Raw genomic sequence first — 19,645 nt, 5'->3', positions numbered from 1 at the left:
TATATGTGGTTGTTTAGCCTCAAGGTACTTGAAAAAAGGATCATACGGTACAGTGCTTGCACCTGTAAGCCCCAGGCATAAAGCTGCATGTTAGTGGACTGCAGATTAGGCAATGATAAATCACTAACCAATATCACAGGCTTGATCTGCCTAAGGAAGATACTGCAGTGTTGCTGTGACGTGGATTCTTGGAGTGACTCTTCTTCTGTGGGTTTTTTTAAAGCTGTTGTTGTAGAGTAAGTTAGGTTTAATTCATTTAAAAACATCTGTACAAAGATTCTGTACCAGACTAGTTCATCACAGTTTAAAACATCATGTATTCACTGCTGCAGCCTTCATGGCTTGGAAAGCTTTCGAAACCTAAATACTTGCAAAGGCTTTCACGTTTTAAAGAGGAAATTTTGAGTCTTGGTCGTTTCCATAGCCAGCCAGTGAAATCAGTACAGTAGCAGATAACAAATTTCTATGCAAGTTGGGGGCAATGGATAAAAGTATTTTGTAACTCAAAATGCTCTGAACACCGCAGTGGTACATCCCCAGTATCTCAGAAAGATTTATTAAGATGAAAAAATCAGTATGTGACGTGACTGATACCAGGTGACATTCGCACGCATAAGCGGCGAAGCTTATTTTCAGTTGTGACTGAACCACAGCTAGGCTCTGCAAATTACTATAATTCTTGAAGGCTACAGAATGATTGTTTTACTTTATTCAGAGAGTAAGGTATTTTCAAGAACTTACTGTAACATTGATCATTTGCTCTATGCCTATGTTCTTTAGTCTATAGAAGACTCGATGGCACAGTTGAATGTTGTAGTAACAACAGCCTCACAGACATTTGCTTTTCATATAGCAATAACTTGGACAGCCACCTGGTAAGTTACTTAAATTGCTAACTCTATTTGGTAAATCTGAAATTATTTAAATTAAATTAGTAATATTTACCAACATTTATGCAGCATACTCAATTGCTTAAGAATACACACAGTCTGTAATAAATGTGTATGTGTACGTTATTCTTCCCATTTACAGCTTAAAAACCCCAAAATACTAGTTATGATTTTCCCATGATCAGCTGGTCTCTGGAAAAAACAGAAAAGATCTTATACCTTTAATTCCTTTAGGCAGAAAGACACCTCTCCCATTTTCACCACAGGATGCAGAATATTGGCAAGAAGAAACAGCTTTTGAGAACAAGGTGAAATTGGTTATTTTGGTGCTTCAGTCTCTAAAGGTACTGAGCACTACAGACAAAGCAAAGCACTGAACTATCTGTTCAGTTATTTTGTCTGAAGCCAGCAGTGCTGCTCACTAGGTTAATCTAAAAACATGCAAGAGAAAGTCATAGCGATTGCCCAGTTTCTCAAAATCAGGGCCTCTATTTGATTCCTTTTTCACCATGTTGATTTTCTCGTAACATGTGGAAACATAAAGTTTCTCAGTAGGATTTTGACTTACTTTCTTCAAAATACAGAAATCTTTGTTAGAATACGTGATCCATATTGACAGTGATGGAATATTTCTAACATCTCTCTTTACAAGAAAGAGAGCACAAGTAACAACTGTGTAAACTTTTCTACACATACCAGTTTATTATTTTCTGACCTCTAGTGATAAATACCTAAAGAACTGGAAATAAGTCTGTTCCTACATCTGCTATGTTTACAGTTTCTGCAGCGGTAGACTTGCCACTCCAGGGTGTTTTTGTGGTATTTAACCACTAAGAATTGAGCACAGACCAGCAGCTTGTTTGAAGTATGACCAGCTGGTAACATCCTGGAGATCTGCAAGATTTGATAAATCACTGCCCCACTGAGCTTTGACATTCTTAAGCTCATAGCTGCGTCTTAGGAACGGAGAAGAAATAAAAGCATTCAGAAGCCTGTGACCTTCAAGTGTCCTTAGATTGGCTGTGAGTTTTGAACAATTATTTTCAGTTGTCTTTGCAGTGCTATGCAGCAGTATTTGAAAGCATGCCCTCTCCCCCTCATTAGAATAGAAAGAGATTGTATTGAGTTTAATGGAGAGCGTCTGACACACTTGCGTCTGTGGGAAATGTAACTATCAGGCTGAGAAACAAGAAAATCTTTTTATTTTTTCCCCCTGAGGCGAACAGTAGATGAAGAACTTTCCTTGCTTGTGTTTAAGAACAAAAGGAAAATTATCACTGAGCTTTTACGAGAGACATGAGTGGGAAAAACAATTTCCTGTTCCTTTCCGCTGTATTCTCTTTGGCCTGTGGAGTGCATGAAGATCTGGTCTTTCAGACTGGTGAGTGAAAGAGTGTTATAGGTAGGATTTGGGACATAGCACTGTGTTAAGTCCTGTGTTCATCTTAGTTGAGAATGGTTTCTTAGCTATCACACAGCTGGTAGGTTTTCTGGTCTGTTTGCTGAACATAAGATTTTGTTCAGCCAACAGGTTTTAGAGCAATGAAGACTAAAACTTCTTAAACAGGTAAGCCACTAGTATGTTGACGCAGGCTCTGTTCATTAGAAATCACTGACTTATGTTTAGATGCCTTGATTTTTGTTGTGCACGTGTGTACCTTTTTAAAATAGCTTTTATTTTGGTACATGTGCACACCCTCTCGTCCACATTCCACCAAAAATGGAATGGTGGGTTGAATATGTATCAGGCAGAGGTTCTGCAGGATTTGACAAAAACCCTCAGAAATTGGATTTCGACTCTTCATGGACTGTTAGTATATCAGTGAGGCACTTCCTTAGTACCTTTTTCCTGGCCTGTTGGAAATACCTTTGAGTTTGATAATCATTTTGAATGCCCTTTGCAGTATGCCTGTCTGCCAGCGCGAAAAGTTATTGAGGCCAGCAAAGTTTGTCGAACCAACACAGACTGCCAGAAGGACTTTGTTCCAAGCTTGTGTGTGACTCCTTCTTTAGAGAACCAAACAAGGCTAATCAGGGTAAAACATCCACCTCATATTGACATGCTGTATGTAGGACACCCCATGCATCTTCAGTACACAGGTTGGTATTACTTTTTAAAACAGCTTAACAAAAAAGATTTCTAATATGGTTTACTTTGCCTGGCTGCTTGAACAAGGTCTTGGAGCACTTGTCGGTTAACTTGTTTAATGCAGAATCCATTTCTTGTTACAGCCAGTGGAGAGACATGGACTACTCAGGCCTAAAATGAAATGTGCACAGTGCAATGAGTTACGAAGGTAATAGAAACCATATGTGATATGAGATAGTTGTTTTTTTCAGAAAAGTATGGAAGGGCTATTTCTATAACAGATCTCACTCGGGTTAGTCATGGGAACCAGGCACCTGGATTTTCCTAACACATAAACTTCTCGAAATGCTATTGTAAAATCTCTAGGGCATCTTGCTCTAACACCTTGCCTGGAATATTAGCATGACTGCTTAAATCACACCTAATATCCAAGTGTCTGTGACAGATTCCCATGACTACTGAGCCACAAGTACATTCACAGCATAGTTTTTCCTGATTATTTTTTTTATTTATTTGAGTGCTCTAAATTAAATAGCATATAACAGTTTAGTTCCTTACTTAGAAATAGACCATGGCTCTCCTTTAGTCAAGCTTATATCCTTGAGCCAGGTATGCAAGTAAAAAGTACTTCTGCTCTTGGAACAAGTATGGAAAGAATGAACAAACTCATCTACATTCCTACTCGGTAGCTTGAGTGGCATGGTGAAAATTAGCTTCAGATGGGCTTAAACAAGTATAAAGTGTTGAACCACTGTCCCTTCCTGTGAGGAATTTGTCTGTTCCTCACAGATAGCTATACCTTGCAGGAGGAGATTCTGCTTCTGACATCTTGAAGTACCTCCTAGCAAAGCATTGTATTTCTCTGAATAAGCACTGGAATTAGATACAAAAGAGCTATAGAAACAGTGGTGAAATCTGGTAGAGTAAATCCATTAGCGTTCTCACATAAACATATTTTTAGTTAATCTGTCAGTCTTTATCTTTCTGTGCTGGTCATATTTTGATACTCTGTGACAAATTATCTATTTCTACTTGTTTACTCCATACCCTCATTTAAGCCAAAAATATGATCTCTTCACTTGTTACTTCTGCCCTCTTGCCATTTGGGAGGAAAAACATCGTTCACCTGTATATCAATACACAGTTCTATATTTGATGACATCTATTCCAAATGCAGCAACAAATTTTAAGAATACAGTTTGATAATTATTTTAAGTTCTCTCTCTTAGTCTCTAACAATACAAACTGTAGGTACTCTAGAACAATTGATACTGTTCTCTTGTCCAATATGTTGAAGCAATGGAGTTTTAGTCAGTATTTCCTACTGAACAGTAATTCTGCAAAACAATCGAACCTGTCAGTCTTTCAGAAGTCAGAAAAGAATGTTACTGCATCTAAAGAGGTAGTTCTGCTTTAAGAAGTTACTGTGTGAAAATACATTTTACAATGTATTTACAGGTATATAATTCTAAAGTGATTTACTGTACCCTAGGCATTGAATATTGAACGTGCTAATTTGAAAGCTAAAAGCTTGACTTTATTACAAACTTTGCTGCAAATGCAACCTATGATCCCTTTGGAAAAACACCAGAGCTAAAATTGTAGGATCCTGGCTTGGGCAGCAGGTAGTCTACTGTACCATCATACAATTCCATGCATTCCAGTGAAACAACTTCTAAATATTTCAGACTTAACTTTGCGTTGTACAATACTGGAGCCAACAGGTTTGATTTTTTTTTCCAAATGTGACTGATCATAATGTGGTAACCATTTTTTCAGTTAAGAAAGGAAAAGAATTTCTTCCTCTACGGTGTGACTTTTGAAATAGGAATAAGTTTTAGTGAAATGCATTATTCTTTACTTTGATCTTTCTGCTTGCAGGAAACATTACTTTTTAGAGTAGTGCCACATTTAACACACAACCTAAAATGGAAGTTTTACTACTGCGTACTATGACTTTACTTTCTCTAGTAACGTCACTAAAGTAATGTTTGAAAAAAATTCTGGGATTATGCATGTATTATTTTCTACATAGGCCTGTATTGTTGTCATGATAGTCCTGATTTATGAAAAAGCAGTAATTATTTCATATTTTCATTTGAAGATAGCTTCCAGATATAATATTTTTAAAAATTCATATCCATATTAGCTATTTACAAGAAAAAGGCTATACAGCTTACTTCTGTGTTTGTTTCCTCAAAGTAAAATATCCTAGCAAAAATATTTTTTGTTGATATTGATACTATATATCACTCTTGTTTCCAGTATAAAAAAAAACTATAAAGAATCACACTCCTAAATGAACTTACAGTGCTGGAGGTTTTGCCAAAACTAAACCAGAAGAAATTATTAGGAATGTATGTTGTTTAGGATGGACACATTGAGTAACTTTTTGAATTAGCATTCTCTCTGTAAAAAGTATCTACTGTAATCCAATATAAATTCATACTGTGGGTTTAATTCGTGTGTTACTACTCAAGACTTTTAGCCTTTTCTTATTGCAGGGCAGTTATGCTCTAGAGTCTCTCCCTATGTGAATGATATGCTATGTGAAGTTGAAACAGAGGGCTCTGTCATTATTGCCATGCAACTTTGCAGTGTTTCTTCTTCATTTTGTATGGGTTCTTTTATTCCTTCATGTCAGTTCTACTGCAAAATCTTGGCTTCCTTCTCTGGCCCTGTTGGTTGGGAAGAATCTAATGAGTAACATTCATATTTGGAATTCACACTGCTTGAGGGAAGATCGTATCCCTGAATGTTACTGTATCTGCATCACCCATCCAGGATCAAAACCTGCGAGATTTCTTTCATGAGAAGAAGATGGAACTTACCTAAAAGACAATTTCCTCAAACGGGACCAGTCTCCTACTTCTGTTTTATCCAAGTCTTCTGAAAAAAAAAACACTTCCTAGCTTTGGGGAGATATTTGGGCAGCAACCCCCATAATCCCTGATGAAGATCTGTTAGAGTCTGGTTTCTCAGTATTTCCGTGCTTGTTTCCCCTTATTGCTGAGGATGATCCTTCTTTGCTTTCGACCCATATCTAAAGGGTTACATGTATAGTTATTCTGGAGACCACACAAATATCTCATGCTGTACTCTTTCCTTCATAGCATATATGCTGTTTCCCCTGTGAAGAGGTTTTGAAAAGCTCTTTGGTCAACCTAGTCTCCAAATCACTTCTAATTAAAGTTGTGTCCATTGTGCATTCTTCTCAATATTTGCCAACACCATCTAGCATTAGCCAACAAAAGAAATGTTAATTCCAGGTCAAAGAATTGTTTAGAGTGGGAAAACAATGACTGTTTTCTCTTATCCAGTCTCATTGCTGTTCACCTCTTCCCAGCAGTATCTTTTGAAGACAAGCGTGGAGAACATAATTTCTGTAGTTCTTTTCTTATTCCTCGAAGGAGGGATTTGCCTGCTGCCATTAGGTTTATCCATTACAGCCACTAAATTCATTGCCTTGTACTACAGTGTCTAGAGCTCAGTCCAGCAACTTCTTGAAGAGTTTTTTTTTGTGTTTTGGTGATTGCTTCACCTTCAGGAGCAAGGTTTGGGGTTTAGATCCGTGTCTAGTGGCTGTCAGGAGCAGCAGACAGTTCATTGTAACAAAGAGAGGAGGACATGAGTGATCCATTCTGAATGTAGGCACGATTTCAGGTTCAGGATGGTGACTGTTAGCGGCCATTAGGTGTTTGTCAAGAGGCAGTCAAGCTTTGAAATTACACTATATTGAAATGTGTGTCTTTTGAAACCTTTGAATACACTGGCTGCCTCAGCCATTTTGCTATTTTGGCTCGTGAACAAGAGACCTGATCAGATGTTCGGATGCCAGCCTTCAGCTTGATGAGTTGTTTACTTTGGATATCACTTGACTTGGATGCCTCTGACTTTCAGCTGAGTGACGTCCAGGATTTCTGTCTGTTATGTTCTTCACGCAGTAGTCCAACAGACTTATTTATTTTCTCTCAGTTCCCCTAAATAAAATGTCTTTCTTAAGCTGAGGTAAGAGAGAACATGATTTTCAAGCTGTCTTGGCACAGCTGCAGCAGTTTTGGTATTGGAAAGTTCCCTGCTTGTTGCCACACCAAAACCATTCTTTCTTTGGGCCTCCTTGCTCTCCAAATCTCTCCATCTCATGGTATGCTTGCTAGTTGTACTAATTATCCCTTCTGACTCATTCATTAATAGAGGGCCTCTATTAACAGAAGAAAATGTTTCTCTGTAACTGCGTGGACCAGTTCTCTGCCTCATATGCCTTTGGAACTACTTTCCCCTTTTTTTTGGTTCCAGTGTCCTTGAATTGTTTATTGAACCTGAAGAAATCTGATTTCACTCTTAACTAAGACATACTTAGTATTTTTGGTCTGTTATGTACTAGTGCTGAGGTTTCCAGTGTTCTTTTAACCTATGGTTTTAAAATTTGTCAGAGAGTGGGTTAAATTGTTCTTCTCCCAAGGGATGTTTGTATTAAGTGAGATTTGAGCTCTTGCTTTTACATATCTCTGTGGAGACAGTGTTTCTTCTGGCTATAACTTTTTCCCAGATTGGTAGGGAAAATTTAGGCTGTTGTGGCTGGCTTCAACTCATGTTCAGAGTTGTTCCTTAGGGGCAGAGTAACTATTGTTGATACTGTGCAAGCTAATTCTTAAGGTGATTTTCTAATTCTGCCTTAATTTACCTAAACCTCTTCCTTCTGGGGTTAAGACTCCACTGTGCTATGAGCAGAGCCTTCTAGTAGGAAAGGTGTCTCTCTTCCAGCTGTTGCAGAACTAAGGCTTTCAAACAGTCCCTGGGCTGGCAGACTGAGACTGCAGTTTACTTTGACAGACTACGTCAAGACTTTTTATGAGACAACGTGGATGGAGAATCCCAGAGTGCACTCTGAAAGGTCTCAAGCTACCTCAGTTTTCATTGAGGAGTCTCTCATAAACATTTGACATGCAGTCAGCTGAAGCTTCGTGTACACCTTCAAAGAAGTTACAGTACTAAAGAAATGTTTCAAGGTCATATGGTGCTTGACACTGCAATTTTTCAGTCACTATTTATATCATAGAATCATAGAATGGTTAGGGCTGGAAGGGACCTTCAAAGGTCATCTAGTCCAACCCCCCTGCAAGGAACAGGGATATATGAAGGATGCTGAGTCCTACCTCCCAGGTTTATAAGTTGCAGTAAGTTACATCTTGAGGCCACTTACAGTATCATCTGAAGACAGAAAAAGAAGCTACTTATGTGCTGGCTAACTCGTGTTAAGACGTGGAATGCACCTGTGCATCATCCCTTAGCCTTTGCTTTCTCAGAGTGACTCTAGAACTCTGCTCCCTATCTGCCCAGCTCCTATACACTATGAGCTCAGCCTCAGGATGGGGGGATCTTCTGCAGATACTGCAAGAGAAGAATTTTCTGGCCTTCAGAGAAAGTACACGTGTGCACCCACAGTATGAATGTATTCATGTGGACTGCATATGTTGAAAAAGTCTGGTAACTATAATCTCTTTTTATGTTTTTCTTTGAAAAGGACTTAAATTACACAATGTGGTCTTTATGACTACAGATATCCAGTTGCCTCTGAAAAAAATATATCTTAGATCTACTTTTACTGAAATAATGCTAATTGTATTTTGTGGAGTGACTTTACTGTGATAGGGGCCATGTTTAAGAAAGATTTAATGGCTACACTCTTAAAAACAAAGACGAAGCAAAACCATATTCAGATTGGCTATTCGTCCTTGAAGAAATGTCATTTCAGATCTGATTTTTCTGCAAAATTATAACCTAAAATTCATAATGTTATAATCCTGGAATGACTGTTTGTTTTGTGTATCTTATATTTTCATTTCAGTAAGTCTCAGCAGTTTTGTACCACGACAAAACTTTCTAAGCATCGATCTGCCTGTGGTGATAGAGACATTTTGCAAGTATCCTTTGAAGTATGTTTGTTTTTTTAAGGTAAGAAAAGAACTGTTTAGAATTTGGTGACCCAGCAAAATTTCAGTTGGATATCATTTTAGACAGGATGCTTTGAAACATTTCTGTAGCATTTTGACATCTTTATCCCATCTCTGCATTGATTGTTGTCCATGTGCCAAGCTCAAAATGAAATCTCTCACTTTCTTGTGCTTAGCAGGATATTTTTGGTCAGTGCTTTTTTTAACTCTCTTGAGGGTGAATCTTAACAGCTCTGATGAGTAAGTCAAAGTAATCTTGAATTTACAGCAGGACAAATGAGATATTGTTGCTAGCATTGGTATATCAGAGTTTTATCATTTTTAAGTCATTATACTGAACTAAACAACAGGTTATAGTTGTGGGGTTTTTTTTCTTCAACAGAAAAGACAGCCTATTCAAAGGCAGGATGATAATTCAGTTAAAACATACTTATTAATGAACTAGATGATATACATACGCATACATAAAGGTTAATAGGCTTAAATATGGCTAATCTGAGAACTTTTAGCCTAAGAAACTGAAACGCTTATGCGTGGCTATAGAACAGTTAAACAATGTAGTTCAGTGTAGTCCATAAAACTAGAGTAAAGATGCTACATAAGCTCCCCTTTTATGGGAACACACCAAGGTTCATGCTGACCCAGCTGCTTTCTGAGTCATATGTCTTCTTGTCCAGCCATTATAGGATGGAGGTAGGTATTAACGTTAGCAAGCCTTTACAAACAATAAAAATTATCTACCCTTGCCTCGCTCTCACATGCACATGCACGTACAGAAATCCACTCAGCTTTTCTGGCTAACAGGTAAGTAGGAGAGAGAGGCCAGATTTCCAATCATATTGTAGCCATTTACTTTTTCCAGCAAGGGAGTGTTTTGGAAAATATTCCTAATCATTATTTCATACTTAGGTCATAGGTCTAGAATACCTTCTTACTTCAGGCATGGTGTCAGAGCTATAACCTGGCTCCAAAACCACACAAAGCAAGGGAGGAAGATGGGCAGTATTAAGTGTGGTTTTGCTGTCTCCTGCTTTCATCTGAGTTGTGGAGAGTGCAAGTTGTTTTAAGTATCCAAACCTAGTGCTTGAAAACAAATGAATCTATAAAGGCAGTTCTCTGAACTGGTATGTTATGTTGTAAAATTCATTGTACTCATACAATTTCTGCGAAACAAAATGGCAGCTAAAAAAACCCCACCCCACTCATGTGTTTCTCTCTGCATACTAGAAATAAAAAATGTTTTATATTTTTTTTTTACGTTTTCTTGGATGTTATTCATGAACCTTAACTAATATTAACCAGGTACCTAATTTCACTGTCAGGAGCACTGGCAGTTATCAATGCTGTACCCTGCTTTGCTTTGGATGGTCAGTGGATATTAAATTCATTCCTGGAAGCCACTCTGAGCTCCCTGATTGTAGAAAAACAAAACAGAGAGCTTGTTGGCTTTTTAATTTTGCTTGCTGGTAGTGCACTTTTGGCTGCCAATGTTGCACTGGGACTTTGGATGGTGACAGCACGGTAGAACATTGGGTACGTTTCCATCACTTCTCAAAGTACACAGAAATAATTAACTCCATTGCCTTTTAAAACTTGTTCAGTACTGAGATTGAAATAATTCCCTTAGAATGACACTGAAAGAACAATCACTGGTGGCTGCTGTTTTAATTTAAATCTGTACAACATTGTGCCTGTGGTCATGGGAAATCTAATAGAAAGGAGTAGGAACCTTTTTATATACTTTTTAAGCATGTACTAATTTTGGAGAAATTGCATTGTAAAGTTTCACAGGAAAAAGCCTAAGACTTCATTAATTTAGATCTCAAAATAAGGGAATTATTTGGCCTCAAAAAACATTTGTGAAGTGGGAGAAAAACCCACAACTTTTATTTTATAATTTGAATAATTGTCAGAAAATCTGTGTGGACTCTGACCAATTCTCAGTCAGCATAGTCTTGAGTGTCTTGTTTTGTTTTTTTAATCTGGTGTTCTACTAAACTGGACTCTAACAGGCCCTAAAGTCTGATCTGAAGATGATGAAAAGCTAAGTAACTGATTACCATGTGTTAATGAGGAGAGAGAGGCCATATGAGTTAGTATCTTTCCTTTTCAGCTGGCCAAAATGACTGGAAGCATGTTGCCCTCGGGATGTAGATGAGAAGTGCCAATGTCTGTTAAGAATGAGACATGTGGGAGAATAACAAAGCCCACGTGTTTGTGTTTCTTACGCATTCATTTCTATATTATTATACGCAGCTGAAAATTTTTTGAAGGCAATATTTGTCAGCAATAGCTACAAGATAACTGAAATTTAGTTTCTGAGTGACGTATGCTGTGCACAATTATTCCTAAGTGATAAGTAAAGTTTGTGTTATTTTACTCAGAAAATAATACTGTGTTATACCTGTTCACAGTTAAAAGTGAAACCGGTTGTTTTAATGGTGTCTGTCTTCTGATGCAATGCATGTAATATGTACAGTAACTCACTGGAGGTTTTCTGTCTTTCAAAGGATTGTTTTCCTTTGCTAGGATTCATTCTTTTCAAAGATAGCCAACAAAGATGTTGAGCTGAAGCTGGTCTTGGATCAGAATTGTTTAGAGGGAGAGTATGATTGTGAATTGAACTATTTAAATATTTGGCTTTGCTTTCTGAAATGAATATGGACCATATCCTTGTTCTTCAATGAACAGTGGAAGAACAGTCAGTGTTGTGCTGACTGAAGTACATCTGACATACTTGGAAGTATTTTAAGTCTGTAATATTTTGTACCCAATAGAATTATGTATTGACTGTCACATCCTCCTGTGGTATGTTGCCTAATTTATATAAATTGGGTTCAGTCAGAGCCTTGCCTCGATATAGGCTGATACTTTAAAAAAAATGCTCTACTTTGGGAGCCTAAATATTTGAAATAGGAAAATATTATTTAAAATACCGAGTACTGAAGCATTCATTACCAGCTCACATACATTCTCTTGGCACTAGAGGTAAAAGCCTGGGTAATTTTAAAAGCAGGGTTGAGCACAATTCCTGGTGCTACTGCATAGGTTCGTAACTATGATGTTTGCATTTGCCCACTGATGTGTTACTGTATTTTTGCACAGTAGCCTTCACACTTACTTAAGATGTATTCTTTTCTTAAGATGATGCGAACAGTAATGAGAGAGCATGTTTGTTTATTTGTTGTTGTGTTAGTTTACTTACCTCTGCAGTGCTGTCACAGGCTGGGTGGGCCTCTTGAAGTTCACCTCTGTGGGGTGGCAGGCTCATGCATCTGATTTTCAAACCATTTCAACCCAAGCATGTTGGCAAAGATCCAGGTAAGAGAGAGTAAACCCTCCAGTCAATCCAGCATGAGTCGGTCCCTTTGGGGACTATAAAAAGTCACACAAAGTGCAAGAAAGGAAAAACAATCAGAAACTGCCAGTGGGCTTCTTTTTCTTCCGGAGACATTCTGAAAGTCTAACCCATCATCACTCCTGGAAACGTATAGAGGTTTCAGGGTAGCAGTTCTGATGGGCCACTCTACCATCTCTCCATGGACAGGAGGGATAGGAGCAGCCTGGTTCTTGCACAAAGCCTGGCTCTGAAGCTATGTTCCAGAAGTCTGCTTGTTCACCAAAGTGGCTGCTTACTAATCTGAGCTCTTCCTTCCAGTGGCTCTGTGCCAATTTCCTCTATCTCTGTGTCTTGTCCAATCTACGGTGCACAAAATTAACTTGCACTTAGTAGTTTTAATGCAGTTTAGTAAGACAGGATATTTACTTCTCAAAACTGCTACTACTTACATATCAGAGTTGCAGTGCTGTCTTAATATCTGAAGCAACAACAAATGCATCTATGATGATTTCAAAAATATTCTGTGAAAAACATTTCAAGTTTGATAGCTTATATATACATGTTGACTACAACTGCTTGGGACAATCTTATAGCATAGTATCCCTCCTGGAGATGTAGGCAAGAGATTTAAAAAAACAAAGGTTATGAATTAACATTCACCAGTTACAACTGCTATAATGAGGCTGGCAGGTTTTTCTTGGTTATTTAATGTGGTACCAAAACATGATATTTTATCAAAGGAAACTAAATCCAGTTTATTTTACTTTACACAATTACGGAAAGCCACAGTTACACTAAGTAGAACTTCAGTCTATGTTTGACCTCATAATCTAAAAGAGGGTGGAGAATACTTCGGTCATGGTTTTAGCAAAACAGGCACACTAGTACGCTGTAAAGACGCTGATTATCTTTTATGGGAGAGAGAGTACTAGAAGTGTTTAAAAATAATTAATGAGTCCATTTCTCCATATGCTGGAATTCTAATGAATAAGGGTCAGTTTAGGTATGTAGGGTGCTTTGATTCAAGACTTTAAGCAAACTGGGTATGAATGGTGACCCAGCCCATCTTAGATTACCTGTGGACAAAGGTAATAGTTAAGTTGGACCACTATCTGAAGAAAAAGTTGTTCAGTGAATCCATTTCTTTGTCCTGTAATCCTAACATAGATTGCATTCTGATAAGCAAGTGCCCTATATACAGTTATTGGGAGGGGTTTTGCTGAGAAAAACAAGACAGAACACAGAAGGACACCATGTTTTTTGTGTGTTGGATTTTTACTCTGGAGTATTTGCAATGTTTCTTCTATTTCTGTTTTTCATAAAATTTGAAAGGAAGCCTTTCCTTAAAATGAAATCTCTCCACTTCTAATTAGCTCCTCAGAGTGTAAAGTATTCTTTAATATAGAATCCATCAATATAATTATAGGGCGTGTTGACTGGAGTATAAAACAGAACATTGAATGGATACTACAATTTATGTGTATCCTATGCATTTTAAATCTATATCAGATGGAAAAAGTAAAGTCTAACATTGGGAAGTGTTATACGTAGCTTTTACTTGAAAATTGCCAGAAGAATTCCAAAATTATAATCAGTCATTGTTCTGATTTGTTTTTGTGAGTATTCTTTTTATATTGACAAAGACTTCCCATATCATGTTCTGATAATGCTTGATATGACATGAAAATGGGTAACTTCTTAGCCTGTGGGAAGGTACATGCTTTTTACTAATTAAGAAAGTTAAAACCAGCTTGCTTCCATACAAGTTAAATGAATGAGACTTCACTAGAAAAAGTACAAACCTGCAGATTAGTCAGCCAAAATTTATGAGCCACAGTGGAAAATCTGTTAACTCATCTCTTTTATTTAGAATGAAACAAGCAACTGTATTGACAGTTATATTTTCCAGTGATGATGATTCTGCATTTGTGTATATATGTGTGTATAAATGTATACATACATATAACAGATACATACATAGCCACAGTCTGTATTGCTGCTTTTTTAGGGATAACTTGCAGCAGTCCTCCATACTCTGCAACGTAGGTCGTTTTTTTTTCTTTTTCTCTCTTTTTTAATTCCATGGCTTTCTCTGGGTTTTAAAATTGCAGCTATGTTTTTCTCCTATAACTGATTTAACTTCTTTATTAACAGAAGATTTGTGATGGACATAATGTAACCACAGCTGCATGAGTTTTGTTCAACTAATGTTTAAAGTAAGTTTCTTGCTTTTGCTGTGAGGCCTCAGCTTACAAGCATGGTAAACACAGATTTTCAGGGAAACTGAAAGAGGTCAGCCTTAGAATCCATCACTCTCTAAATGCTGCTATTTGTGCTCTTCAGAATTATAACTGGCACAAGTGAGACTGTGTAGAGTATACTGAAGAAATAACATTATCAGGACAGACCTTCCCGTGGTAGTCACGATGTTTCAGCTTTCTTGAAATAAGGGTATATTTTTGTCCAGTTTAGAACTATTAGTTTTCTAATAGTTTCCTATACATTTTACCCAATAGCAAAGGATGACCTGTAGCAAGTTAAGTTTTTAAATAAATTCCGTATGTCTTCTATCTGAAAGACCTGAATTTATATCTGGATATCGTTTATGACAGATGAAGAAGGTTATGCAGATTTATGTAGTCTAGTCTGTATTTAATTATTTTAAAAAGAAAGCAGTTAAACTCTAGAAATACATAGTTATTTGTAAAATATGCATTCTGTACACTTGTATTGAGACCGATTCCCACAACCAGTCTTGCCTCAGCTTTGTTCTTGTGACCTTGTGAGTAAGGAAGCTGAATCTAACTCAGGTAAGATCCAATATTAGCAGTTATTTTTAAACTCTTTTTATCCTGAACTTCATGTAACACTATATATAGATTAGTTATTTAATGTGGTTGAGTTATGTGGGGTACATATCCTGTATTAATGCAGCATTTGGGAAGCACTGTACTAGGGATGGCCAGAAAATGGCAGCTCTGTGACTTCCTCTTGTTCCTTGGACTCATCCACTACAATCACGTGAAGAGCAGATGGCAGCGACTAAGGGCAGTGAAGAACCTCAGTTTATGGCAGCTTTATGAAATCTTCACACTGCTGACCCAGTGTGAAAGGACAGGAACAAAGAGCAGGATATGACACTGCAATTCCATTCATTCCATTTCCATTGGCATGAAACGTGAAAAGAACTTGTAATTAACATTTCAGAGCACACAGATATGTTTTCCAGCCCTTCGCTAAATCATTCAGTGACTGGTGGTCAAACTTTTTTTTTTCTCCCCACTTTGTCATTCCATGTGCTGAGTAAGTGGTATGGGTAGTTGTAGCTTATTTAGTAAAATGGACTTGGATATTTCTCACCTCTAGATGTTCATCTTGGGGGTTGGTTTTTGCAGCATCATACTGTAATTGACCTTCGCTTGATAACTACTTTGAAAGTTTAGAGGCTATTTCCAAGCCATTACTAGAGAAATCTAGTTTCTTCCTTCCCAAGTTGTTTGTTAATATTTTAAATTCCTCTTTTCCTTACATAACTTTGCTTTTAGACTTCATATGCTCAGATGATCTTATCTGAAGCCTGTCAATGGAATATGTATTGTTTTGAAATTCACTGTGCATTTTTTTTTCCTCTACATAGCCTTATTTTTCACACTGACTCACAGCTGTGGAATGTTAGATTTCTAGACCCTTTGTTCCCACTATGCATTGTTCATGATCATGTTTTTTTTTTTAAAAAAAGAAAAAAAAAAAAGAAAGCTTCATTTTGAAAATGTCAGCTAACAAATATATGGAACACTTTGAATAATGTATTGTGTTTTTGTTTTGCTTTTTTTCTCTATTTAATCAACCAAACAATAAGTATTGTTTTCTATGTATAATAAATGTATCCTGCAAATAAATTCATTGTTTGATTGTTAATGTGCTTAAATCTGTTTTTAAAAACAAGGTAAGAGTGACATAATTCCTTATTTGTGGCAATTACCATATTCTCTCATATATTCTCATGCTCTTCATATGTAATTTATATTCTTTCTCTGGGCACTGACAAGGTACCACAAGGTACTGCTATCCTTTGCAGTACCTCCTAAAATTAATAACTATCACTTTACTTTGCCTTATTTACCAGCTTATCACAGTAGGAGTTTGAGTTATAATAGCAGTACATCCGGATGGACGCCTACATGTTGCTCTGGAGCAAAGCTAGCTTCATGTAATGTGACTAAGGTACATAGTGACTGCCTTATAGGGGCAAATCCCTTTCTCTTGGCTTAGCTCCTGTGTAATTCTTCTCTTCTGGAGCTGTGGACTTGTTTTGTATTGAAATATTTGACACGGGATGCTATAGTCAAGGTAAGTGAAACCACCTCTCTGCGTGTTAAGGCCGGTCTTATGTGAAGAACTTAAAAGTCAGATCTTGAAATGACATTAAGGTGATGTTATGTATTGCAACCTTTGATTTGTATGTACAGGCCAGGCCAGAGCTGGGCACGTATCCTGCCTAGTCCTGAGCAAGTTTACTTAGGTATCCAGATGCTGTCTGGGGCTGCGTTAGCGTGGCGTAATCAGGTTATTCAGCCTTATTTGAGAATGAAGCGTTATTGCTCCATTTCTTAAGCAAGCTCATCTCGAGATAGCCAGGTTATTTGTACTGAGAACTAAATTGTCCTTTGTTTCTTACTGGACAAGCTGTTACTTTATACAAGCAGAGCTGTTTCAGCAAGCATGGCTTTGTTCCCAGATAAAAGATTACCATGAGAAATAGGCACAAAGCACAGATTGGATACACTGGTAGGATTTCCCAAATAGGTTGCTGTGCAGTTTTCTGAATACTTGCATGAGGAGATAGCTTTCCGCCCCCCCCTTTTTGTTACCCATGTTAAAGGTAGAGACAATAGTTTATTTTTTCTGAAGCATTTCAGCTTCTAGGAGGGTCCTGAGGTTTTTCATTGGTTTAAAAAATGTTATCCCTTATTCTGGTTATGTGTGTTCTGTAGTCTAGAATAAAATCAGTGATGTCTTACTGTCATCTTGAGGAATGTTGCCTTAATCATTAATATAATTTCAGGGTAAGATTTTAAAAGAAATACTGTATCTACAAGTCTTACTGCTGGTAACTTTAAAGAGAAGGCTTAATGCAATTCTTCCTCGCATCACACCAGTTTGAATCACAAAGCAGAAGCATTCCTAAACATCTTTGGTAGATTTGTATGTATTGAACTCACTAATTTAAATCTTTAAGGTTTTTATGAGCTTTTGATGTGAACTACCCAATGAAATACAATTTAAGGCTTGGTTCTAATCTTATGGTGGTAAAACAGGAGAATGCACAGCATTCATGTGGGCTAAGCAGCAGTTACCCAGACTTCTACTGACTTTTTTCCCCTTTTTTCACTTCAGACAGATTTGAGTCTGGTGTTTATTTCGATGCTTTTAAGGCTGCAGTGTTGCTGAAATAGAATTGTATGTTCTTACCAATTATATATCTTATTCTCTAAGTTTCTGATTAATTCTACCTCTTTTTAGTTCTTTGCAAATACAGTAGTGGCTGAATACTATGTAACCGCCACTTCTTGAAACCGACAGTCTTGAAAATACATGGTTGCACATCCTTTTTCATTTCCCCTGAAAGGAATCTTTCAAACCAAAAACAAATACTTTTTTTTTTTTTGTTAAGTGTCATTCTTTCTACTTGCTGTTGTATTATAAAAGCCTCTGTATCTTTTTCCCTTTCACAGCTCTGTGAGGATCTCTCTTAAAATATTACCAGATATTTTTTAAAGTGTAAATTCCTCTAAGCCTACTGAATTTGATTGTTGCCTACTGAATTTGATTGTTACCTATATAGGCATCCAGTGTGGTGTGAGATATCTTAAGGTGTTCGTAGGTTAATAACTTGACTTGGGACAACGTTTTGAAACTCATCCCCCACTTGTCTCCGTTTGTCTTCTGTTGGTTTAGGTCTTAGGGTTTCTAAGACCTGCGCATGGGGCTGGCAAGTGTGGGTGAGGCCCTATAGGAGATCAAAGACATTCTGGACCAGCAGCTGGATACCAGGAGGGGTACCTGAGGGCATTTTGTATCATGCCAGATGCTTATACGCAGGCCACAAATCAAGCCTGACTGACTCCTTTTCTTTCCTTGCATTTCTTTTCTTTTTGACTCATAAATTAAAGTGGAATATGAGGCTTTTTGAGTGAGTTTATTTCACATGAAAACACATCTAACCTTTTCATTTTGTGCATAATAGTGCTATACAGGGTGATTTATAAAAGTTAGGCTAGCAGAATACATGCATTTTCCTCCTGCTCTGGACCTTAGGTCTGGAAGCAGCAGAAATGTGTATTGCTGCCTTATCTACAGCAAGAAAAAGGCAGGCTTATTTTATAAATACCATCTGTCTCCAGATGCAGAGTGGTGGTAGCAGCAGTGTACAGACTGACAGGAAGCGATGAAGAGGCACCAGGTGGAGACAAGGCTGCATGAGGGGACTGTGATCATCTTGGCCAACTGCCACAATTGTGTACTTGACTCTTTTTTTCCTTGCAGGAGAAAAGAAGTTGTGAGACGTACAGTTAGGAATGGGATAAAATCAAGGAAGCGATGTGATAGAGGTGGTCTGTTCATTTACAGAATCTTTAAATCAGAAAGAGAGCATGTATACTTTAGGAGGGGAGATGCAAGTGCTGCTTAGTAACTTCATGATAAGCATTTTTACTACATTTTTTTTCCTTGAAGCATTTATAGAGCTGACCTGCAAATAAAACTAACAAACTTGGTAGAAACACCCCATATAGTAAGATCAGGAGACTGTAATAAAAGCCTGTCCTAGATAGCAGTTAAGGGCATTTAGACCTTGGGGTCTGTAGCCCTCTCCCTGGTGAAGGATTGGGCCCAATCTTACTTTCAGTTAGTCAGGATGCAACGTTTCTGCTGTTTCCATATTCCCTCTTCAGCACTAGTTGACCTCATAGATGCAATTATTAAGAAAAATTAATCAATCCATTTCGGTAATGTTTTGCCCCTTGGCTTTGTTTTCATTCCTGCAGCTATTTGAATACCTAGCAGAAACTAGGCCAAGCCACCTGTATCTCTATCATCGCTGCAAAATCAACAAAGCCAGATTATGAACGTGCATTATAAACCACAAATTCCTAGGTACTTACCACTGATTATACCAACAATTTTTTTTCACTGCGACTGTTTACTGCTCTTAATTGGATGACTGAATTTATTCCCTGGAAATGTTCTGCGAGGCTCTTGCAACGCTCAACATGCTGCAGTGCTGAAGGAAAAATTGGGCAAAGCAGAACTTGTGTGCTTTTTACAACTAGATAAAATTCACTGTTTCATTTGTTGGACAGGTGCCGATGAG

At 37.5% G+C, this 19,645-nt stretch overlaps 1 protein-coding gene across 3 annotated transcripts in view; it reads left to right on the top strand.

The window, feature by feature from the left end:
• Positions 1-12,014, top strand: part of MBTPS2 (membrane bound transcription factor peptidase, site 2) — a 30,664-nt gene extending 18,650 nt beyond the window's left edge. Inside the window, exons 8-11 of one of the 3 annotated variants that reach the window (XM_009980703.2) lie at positions 781-875; positions 2,795-2,990; positions 8,828-8,903; positions 10,236-12,014. In XM_009980703.2, coding sequence (XP_009979005.1) covers positions 781-875; positions 2,795-2,990; positions 8,828-8,903; positions 10,236-10,458 — 590 coding nt within the window. In that variant the 3' untranslated portion in view covers positions 10,459-12,014. Of the gene's footprint in view, positions 1-780; positions 876-2,794; positions 2,991-3,122; positions 3,188-8,367; positions 8,389-8,827; positions 8,904-10,235 lie in introns of those variants that run through there. The other 2 variants (XM_086618848.1, XM_086618856.1) reach the window with 2 other exon arrangements.
• The last annotated feature ends 7,631 nt before the right edge of the window (positions 12,015-19,645 follow it).

The sequence above is a fragment of the Tauraco erythrolophus genome, chromosome 1, assembly GCF_009769465.1.
Source record: "Tauraco erythrolophus isolate bTauEry1 chromosome 1, bTauEry1.pri, whole genome shotgun sequence".
NCBI lineage: Eukaryota > Metazoa > Chordata > Aves > Musophagiformes > Musophagidae > Tauraco > Tauraco erythrolophus.
Note: the sequence above shows the minus strand (reverse complement) of the source record. Positions and strands in the feature narration are given on the sequence as shown.